Here is a 9,457-nt window from a genome sequence, read left to right as displayed (position 1 = left end):
CGTGCGCGCCCCGCCGCCAGCAGGCCACATCATCCGGAACATCACATCCGCCGCGGCAAAGGGGCGGGGGCCAGGCGGGCGCCAAAAAGCGCTCGGTTTCGGGCGATGAGCATGCGCGAAGCAAGCACCGCCCGCTCAGGCGGCGCGCGTTCGGGCGCCTCCGCCTGTGAGCACGTTCCTCATTTCCAGCCGTGCGCGGCCCGTACCGGCAGCGCTACGCAATTGCCTAACGTCAGAAACTATTCTTACCTCTTCGGGACACGCAGTAAGCGTTGCCGTGCTCCTGCACCTTTAGTATTTGAGTTACACGCTGCTTTCCCGTATTTAGATAACAAGTCCCCACCAAGTAGCGGGTGCAAATTAATTTACACACAAATAACAATGCGGTTACACAACTATATAACTGCGGCAGTAGCCGATCAACTTGTTTCTGACCTTTTTTCTGACCCTCCTCTCATCCCTGGCACGTTGGGAACTGTATTACAGCAGTGCAGCTAAAGCATGCAATTTTAAGCCCAATTGCCCCCCCAAATTTACTTAGTTGGGAAGACATATGCAACTCCTACGACTGAAGAACATGACCTCACACACAATAGAAACCCCGTGCCAAAGATTTATTTCTGGTTAAAATCCACAACGCGGTAGCATTGCTTTCATAGGGGTATCTACTTGTAATTGAAGAAGCTTCTGTTTACTTCAAGGCCTGGGGGCCTCTAGTCAGTTGGTCAGAGTTGCCCAAAGTTCTCTAGGCTGTTGCATTTGCTCCTCAGGTTGGTGTTTAGAATATAACAGAATTAACTTATGTCCTTTTTTTGTTTACTTGCATCCCCTTCCAGTTTCAGTGCTGGATATGGGTTTGGCTAGCCTGTGTCTTCACAGGACAAGGAAAACATTTCTGTTTTCTCTCCTCTGAGGGATTTACACATTGCAGACTATATAAAATAGCATGAAATGCTAAAAGTTGATTTAATAGATCTCAGCTATTTGAAATACTGACTTTGATTTAACCAGGGAAAGAAATTTTCTACAACCTCCCCAAAGAAGACAAGTCGCTTGATTGTGGCTTGAAGATTGAAGGTACTGGAAAGCCAAACTACCCCTCAAAATCTGAAGACTTAAAGCAGAAAAATCATCCCCTTCCCACCTACATCAAATCTGGAACATACCCATCTCCCCATATATCTCTTCCTGCAAACTAAATGTTTCACGCGCTGTACCCTGCTGTTGTAAAAGCCCACTTGTCTGAATCTTTTCCAAAAGGTTTCTGTTTGGTTAGTTGGTTGTTTTGGTTTTGTTTTTTTTTTTTTAATTTCCAGTGCTAACACTGAAAATGAACACTTATTTTATCAGTAGTCTGAACATCATATACACTGGTAACTGTCACAATATGCAAAGAAAAAGTGCTTAATATAGGTCATGGCAGGGAACTACTAAGATGGTTTAATGTCTGGACATGAGGACATGAATACAATATAATGACAGGCAGGGATGGTTATGGCAGTAATCCCACGCCTGGCTATCAAACCTACCTAGTACCCTTTCTACTCCACACTCCCCTGCCCAACAGTTTTGAACCGTACTTGAAATAACCAACTTGTCAGGCTTCAGTTAAAGCTGAAGAATTTGCTATCAGCAGCAGTGGACCCATAGCACCTGCTATGAGGGGAAAAGATGGGTAGAGCGAGTATGTTTGCAAAAGTTAGGGCTAATAATAGAAACAGAAGTTTGAGCATTATAAATAACCTTTAAAAAAAATGTAAAAAACATTATTAGGAAGGTACAGTTTATGATATACATAAAATGTAAAAAACCCCCAACAACCGATTCCCAGATAAACTAGAACAAAGAAACAGCTTCAGCATACTACTGAAAGGCTGAAAAAGGTCAGAAACCAATTCCACTAGAATACTCCTTGCACATAATAAAAAAAATTACACACATATCAGATTTAGCAATTGGTTAACGAAACATAAGAGAGTTGCTATGTCTGCACGCTGACAGAGCATAAGCTGTTGGGAACAACTCCCTGTTCTCAGCGACAGAAGCCAGGATAGTGAGTGCTGCCTGCCTACAGCCTCCTCTCTAGCAGGAGGTTCAGCTCTCGGCAAGCACAGCCCAGCACCGCAAACGCGCCCCACTGCAGACAACAGCTTACATTATACCAGTTCGTAACATTCCCCAAGATCGTTATTCCAGTTATAATTACCCTCTGTCTATCAGCGCCACACAAATCACATTTGAACAATGCTTCTAAACTTCCACGATTGCAGTTAAATCCAGAGGGAAGGCTGAGCAGTCTCCTTGAAACCTGAAGTGCAGACACTACTGTGTGAGAGACCTATACAGAACATGTTCCCTCTTCTTTCTCACCTTCCTCCCCTTCCCCCAAGTTGCTTCTGCATTGAAAAACAGAATAGTGGTACAGTGAAACTGTTGCACTGTTCTAATGACTTATCTTTACTGATCCTGTGCTGTGAGCAATGCTGGGGGTGAACTTCTCCTCTGATGATTACTAATTAAAGTATTACATAATTATGCTGGAATTAATTAGGTGTTTCGATCCTCACAGCATTGTTACAGTTAAACTATTTTGAGGGAAGCAGAGAAAAGTAGGAAGGAAAGGTAGGGAAGAAAATGCGTTACGTTTAAAAAAATGCTGTGTTTTTAAAAACATTACCATGAATGCACCACATATTCAACTTCTATATGAAATACGTGACAATAGAAATGATGCAGCAGTATGTAGTAACCACCCACAGACCAGCTAGGGACCATGATACAGTCACATGGATCAGTCTGGGAACGACCGATGCATGGTTACAGGATCTTAGGGATAAAAGCGTTCAGAAAAATGCTAGAGGAGAAGATCAGAGACAAGAAGTTCCTGGGGGGATGGGGGGGAAGAAAAGAGACTTCCTTTTGTACAACACACATTATATTATATAGGAAATGGGGGAAGGATGAGAGACAGATGCCTCATGAAGACCTAGATGTCAGTTGCTGCCTAGTCCACCAGGGTTTTCAACACTTGCCTGAACTCAGTGTTGACCCTATTTTAAGTAGGAAGCTGGACGAGAGACCTCCTAAAGTCCCTTCCCACATGAAGGATTTCTAAGATCCATCACGAGAACAAAGGGCACTAGAGAAAATCCAAACTAAGCAATTTGATGAGTTATCAAAGAAGTAATAAAGTCACTCACTTGAATTTTTCTTTCAAATACTGCAATACGAGAACAAACATAATACACAGATGAATATGAGACACAAGGTGAAGCTATACTTGAAAAATTCAGGACTTTATTTTAAACAGTAAGGTTTTTTTTCTTTTTACAAAATGTCCCAGACTGTACGATACATCAACATTTTTCTAAGGTAGGGTTTGTTTTTTTTTTTTTTTTAATTCTGTAACCATTTCCTCTTCTCCAATTTTGAGGTAAAGAGACACACTTTCCGATAAGCATTTTCAAAAAACACTTAAGCCCTCCCCACTATAGTCCAAACATAAAAACAATGCACAAGAACACAATGTCCATTTTTCCACTATTAATTGCTCAGATAATTTGGAAATCATGTCACTGCCTATAAAAGTTGGCATTTAAAAGCTGGCCCATTAACTCCATGAAGAAATCCTGAAAAGATTAGAGCTGATATCATGGAAGGGCATCATCTAAGGCAACACTTCCAGAAGGAGAATCCTCTGCCCCAGAAGCAGGGCTGTCAGGCAGAGGAATAGACACATCTATTTCCAAGCTATGCTGCTTCTCTAGATCACAATTCATGTCAGAATTTCCTCCACCACTCACCTCTCCCTCTAACTCTTCAGTCAATTTGTCTTGGGCCTGAGCTGACTCTTCAGAATCTTCCTTTTCACGCAGAAAGCTGCAAATAGTATTAGGCCTGCTGTAGGAGAAGTCTCTGTCCTTGATTTGTAACCACTCCACTCCCCCTGATGCAAGGAAGGAAAGTTGATATTAGTGACAAAAGGAGTTAAGAGTTCACAGCCATTTTGTCTTAAGTTCACTGTTATTAAGGCTGAGCCTGACCAACATTTAAGTAAAATAATCACTTAGGATAGAAAGATGCCTTTCAAGAATTTGGACCAACACTAATTTTTATGGTGATTCTCACCAGGGGGCTTAAACCATTCATTTTCCTTGAAAAATGAGGCTATGAATAACAGAAAGGCATATGACAAAAAGACCAGCTTAAAATGAAGAGAAACTTAACTGTTGATAAATTAACAACAACATACACAGGCTAAACTAATTTATCCGAGACATATAGCTACAGGTTTTTATGCAGCTACTGGAAGCTTTGTGTATGGATCATTCATGTCACCAGCTCGGTCTCTAAAGAACAGTCACAGGAGAGACAAAATTATTAGGAAAGTAATGAGAAGTAGGCATGTCAAGATACAAAACTGTGCTGTGTCCATGTCACGAGTACTGGCCCCTACTCAACCCATACTGTAAAAATAGAAAAGAGAAACAAGAATTGGTGAGAGTAAAGTTAGCTCTACATGGGAAGAGACTTTGAAAACAAAACCAAACCCAACCACCATCAACAACCGCAATACAACAAAAAAAAGACAGAGACTAGAATTCACTTGGAGGAGACAGCTCAGAGCGGGCAGATGTTTATAAGGCTATACTGGGAAAACAAGTAAGGATTGATTTATCTCCTAATTCTGGTAACAAAATAAGTAACTCTCACTCATTGGAAGCACCAGATCATACATTTGTAACAATCACAAAAGCAAACAATCAAGAAAACCCACAGTAAAGTTGTACATTTTCCATACAACAGCAATGTGATTGGAAAACTAACTGCTATAAAAAGTGGTAGAAGTCAAAAGTACAAAGTTCAAACAGCAAATGACGATGACAGAGCCTTTATGGACTAAAGGCAGTAGTCCAGACGAAAACGCTTGTCAGGATATTCATGAACTGCTGAACACCAGACAGATAGCCAGAAGAAAGGTATATGTCCCCCTCTTCCTACTTTCCACCTATTTACTACTGTCCATAGCCAGAAATACAATACAGGATTAAAACACCTTCAGTCTGATCCAGTATGGCAGTTCCTGTTGTATTTAGTGGTGGTCAGACACCACTCAGACTCTTAGAATAACTTAAATATAATTCAAAATGCTGAGATAATATTTTACAAATGCAATAAAGAGAATAAAATGTTTGTTCACCTCAATCTTAGACCATCTGGCAATATGATAGGAAATGACAGCAGAGACAGTGTAAGAATTTGTGTCATCTCTTGAACTCATGTGAAGCTCTCACAACACGTATCAATCAGACTCCAAGTAGAACTGGGATTCCCCTCCCACTTAAGATTTTTGGGCAGTACCAGTTGCCAGTTCACAAGATGTTGTAGTTACTTTGTATGCACAACATTAAACCTCTGCCAGTACAGAAATGAAGTGTTTTTCAGCAGCTATCATCACTACTGCTCCTCCAAGAACAAAACAGGCCTTTGTATTGAGCAACATATTCTCTAGTCTATCATACTTTAAAAATGTTTCTGTTTCACATTACCTACTTAATTATATGAAGAGTAGAAATGGTACACGGTGTTGATAAGAATGCTGATGTCTGCTTAGATTCTATGTGACATTTCATATTATACCTCCTATGACCAATGTGCAGCTGACTGCTCATATTTCATGTAAAATGGGTACATATTCTTAAAGTATGAAGCAGTAACACTGACCTGAGTAAAAAAAAGCAATAGGATACTTCTAATGAATACTGCTCTATATAGCAGGATACTGAATATCTGACTATGTAAAAGCACTGAGACTTCTGTATGAAAAAAAACCCCACTGAAATAAAGCAAATATACAAGCACTGAGTTCTGCCTACAGAATGAAAATCAGTATGAGTGGTCTGCTAGGTATGTCTTTGCAGGTAAGTTAAATTCATTTACAGTTAACTGTAAATTCAGTAAGAACAATTCAGTTTTAGTACGTACAACATGGAACTTCTTACTCAGGATATTATAGATTTATTTTTTTTTTGATTATAGAATCAAAAAGTCATTAGAAAAATTGATGGAAGTAAAAAAAAAAAGAAAAAAAAAAGTAAAAAACCAGCCAATTAATGAAGAGCTACTGAACAGCACCTCTGATTTCAGAACAAGTGCCTAAACTTTTAGATGACAGAAAAACACACTAGGGAACATCAGCATGTTTGCCCTATTCTTACACTCTTCTGCAGAAATCTCCTACAAGCCACTTCTGGAGGCAGCACTGGTCAGAAGCAATCTCTCTGCCATCCCCCCCCCTCCCTTTTTTAGGGGGTTGGGGTGGTGCTTGTATTTCTGTATTTAAATATACACATTTGTTGCCTAAAGAAGAAAGTTTGTCTGACTTCCTGCATGTTCTTGAATCAAACAATCAAGGCTGAGACTCCTATGCATAGGCATATGGACAGATTATGCTTAAGAGCAGAGACACTAACCAACGTTCTCTTCTCCTTCCTTCTTTTCTGTCAAGAGTGTCCGTGTCATGTTCAACTTCTTCATTGTGTGGCACTTGTATTTCAGCTGTACTTTTTCGTTGCCTTCTGCATCTACTATGAAGAGAGGAAAAAAAAAAAAACCCCAAAACCCAATCATTATAGTGAATTCCACTATCAACTGAAACAAGATAAATGCTTTTAATCTCCCAGGCTACTACAATGAACAGGATATCAAATCACAACAATTACCATGCTCTGTATTTTCTTCAAAAACCACACAGGTTCCCAATGTATCTATGGAAAACAAAGTGAGAAAGTCTTAGAAACAAATTTATATAAGCTGTAGATTCTGCAGCCACTGGCACAGCTCTGGGAATGTTCTGACTTCAAGCCCCTCACAAAGGCCCCACATTGGTAACCACACTGCCAACTCAGGAACAGACAGGAGTATCACAGTCATTGAAAGTCACTACAAGGGAAGATTCCATATCATTTTCTTCCAGACCAATGTTGTCATTGTAAGACATACGGGAGAACTACAGATTGCACAATATGTCAGTCCTGTTCATACAGGAGACAACAAGCACTTTAAGGCACTTCATGTCCCACAATTTTCCCCTGCAGACATACCAGCTTGTGCTCCCTGGAGTCAGCTTCCAGGCATACTTTCCAGCAAGTAACACAGACACATGGCTAATTTAGCAGTGAACTCAGACTGGTGCTGCTCTGTACAGTGTTATACAAACACCATCCAGAACTTCAGCACCTCACAGGACTATGTTCTCCATTCACAGTGCGCTTAACTGACGTTAAAGTTCTCTGGGTCACATCAAAAAGAAGAGATTGTATCCACATCATTTTTCCTACCTTCATATTCTCCTGCAAATACGTATCTGTCCACTTGTAAAATGGGCCTCTCTGTCTCTATTCCCTACAAGAGGGGGTACAAAATTGCACAGATATCAGGTGTCTATTCGACCAGGCAAATTTCTTGCTGTAAAACCAAAGACGACAGATATAGCAGAATCCAGATTACATCAATTCCTTGAAAAGATAGTTTAAAAAAACCCCAACATAACATAATAACAGTAAAATAAGTATTCCATAACATGGTTAATGTGAAATAAAACATTTCTTTTGGTAGTAAAGGAATGGATTCCAGACTGTAAAGCTTTCTCAAACTGTCAGCTTCATATGAAGAAAAGTACATCTTTAAAACAGGATTTATGGAAGTGGATAAAAAGAGTTCTGCATAGGATATGATTTTACAGAAGCTAGCTGACTCCTGAAAGAATGTCAAGACATGCAATTAAATTAATATTTATCAATTTTCAAAAAATGTAATAAAAGTAATTTTAGTCATTACAATTGACCCTGCGGTCTTCTGCACTGTTAAACATTGGGGGCGGGGGGAGAAGGATAAAATAAAATAAAACTTGTCACAAACAGAGAAAATGATTAAACAACTCAAAAGGAAAAGGACAGGCAAGGCAGATTCTTACAATAACCTCACAGTGAAGCAAACAGTATCCAAAACCGTTTACCAAATTCTTAATACCCTTTAAATTTACAACACTTGAACTTGCCAGGCAGTATCTGCAAAAAACCCCATTGTAAATACAATGCAATTCATAAAGATTTTGGCCTTCAAAAAAGTCATCTGTATTCAAGTTATTTGAAGAAGTACGCTTAACATTTTTTTTTGAATGTGTAATACCTCATTTTAAAAAAATGAACTTAGAGCTTGAAATCAGAGAGGATAACGATCCTTGCTGATAAACCCTTCTGAAAACATTACCTTATATTTACGTAATACTATATTCAAAGACCATATGGCATTTCTGATATAGAGAGCCCACAACATGCAGCCAAATACAGCCAAGACAGTGCACATAATTCTCTATCAATGATTTGATCTACGTGTTAATGACTTCAAGGAATTTAGAAACAGCCTCAGTCCCTTGTTCAGATGCATACTGACTTACCCCTTTCCTATTGTGCTGTAATCACTCACCAAAATCTTGCATTTGTTTTCACATTTTTCTAAGAAGTCCGAATCAATAATTCCTGACAGTTCCACCATGACCAGTTGCTCCTACAAGATAAGTTCACATCTGTAATTGATATAGCTGAACTTGGCGGGGGGAGGGGGGAGAAGCCCCCCCCCCAACAACCCAAACCAGAAAGAACACCATACAAAGCCCCAGACCTTCAGAATCAACAGACCCCAAATCTGACTTATTCTGCATTTTGTCTATAGAAAGTGGCAGGTAGATATTGCAATACACAGGGAAATGCAGCGACCCACTACTCCATCAGACGTCTGTTTCACACCTGCATTTCCTGGCCTTTTCTTCCTAGCTAGGAAGGGAGGTGTTTTTTCACCCTTGAAAAATGAGGGTAGATATGGGTAAATGATTTATGAATTATAACAATGTGACCAGTTACATATTTGTCCTGGTTTCAGCCAGGATAGAGCTAAACGACAACAATATTCCAAAATACATTCTTCCAAAGCTTTAGTACTACCTAAATCAGACACCATAGTGAAAGGTTAAGTTAACCAACATGTTGCTTGAAATTGTTATGTTTCACTCTTTGTAACATATGGCTTTGAAATCAAGTCCTGTTCGCAATTCCTTACAATTTTGGGTGAGAAGAATGCAAAAACAACCCAAAAAACTAGCCACCTTGAAAAATCTTTTATTAAAGGAAGATTTTTCAACAATCACGGCCTACTAAGTATCCATAAACATATATAATAACAATAGAAGAGTAATAGTTTGGATTTTCGTATGTTATGGGGGTAAGAAGCAACTGAAACAGCAAGAGTGCTTCCTCATAACGCCGTTTTCCACAAAACCTGAACCGCAACAGTCAAAACAATACAGCTTTCGGGACACATCCGTTGCGGGAGCGGAGAAACCCGACAGGCCCAGGGAAACGCACTCGCTCTGTGCCTGGCGCCGCCAGCCCGGGGGCAG

At 39.8% G+C, this 9,457-nt stretch overlaps 1 protein-coding gene across 1 annotated transcript; it reads right to left on the bottom strand.

Moving 5' to 3' along the window:
* Window positions 1-3,432: 3,432 nt before the first annotated feature.
* Window positions 3,433-8,567, bottom strand: GTF3C6 (general transcription factor IIIC, polypeptide 6, alpha 35kDa). The gene is made up of 5 exons (XM_010289757.1): window positions 8,488-8,567; window positions 7,341-7,404; window positions 6,723-6,767; window positions 6,474-6,584; window positions 3,433-3,946 (listed from the first exon to the last, which is right to left on the bottom strand). Exons 1-5 carry the CDS (start codon window positions 8,554-8,556, stop codon window positions 3,651-3,653), a joined length of 585 nt encoding a protein of 194 aa, XP_010288059.1. The 5' UTR covers window positions 8,557-8,567; the 3' UTR covers window positions 3,433-3,650.
* Window positions 8,568-9,457: the final 890 nt, after the last annotated feature.

This window comes from Phaethon lepturus, unplaced genomic scaffold (assembly GCF_000687285.1).
Source record: "Phaethon lepturus isolate BGI_N335 unplaced genomic scaffold, ASM68728v1 scaffold48876, whole genome shotgun sequence".
Lineage (NCBI taxonomy): Eukaryota > Metazoa > Chordata > Aves > Phaethontiformes > Phaethontidae > Phaethon > Phaethon lepturus.
This window is presented reverse-complemented; position numbering and strand designations above follow the sequence as displayed.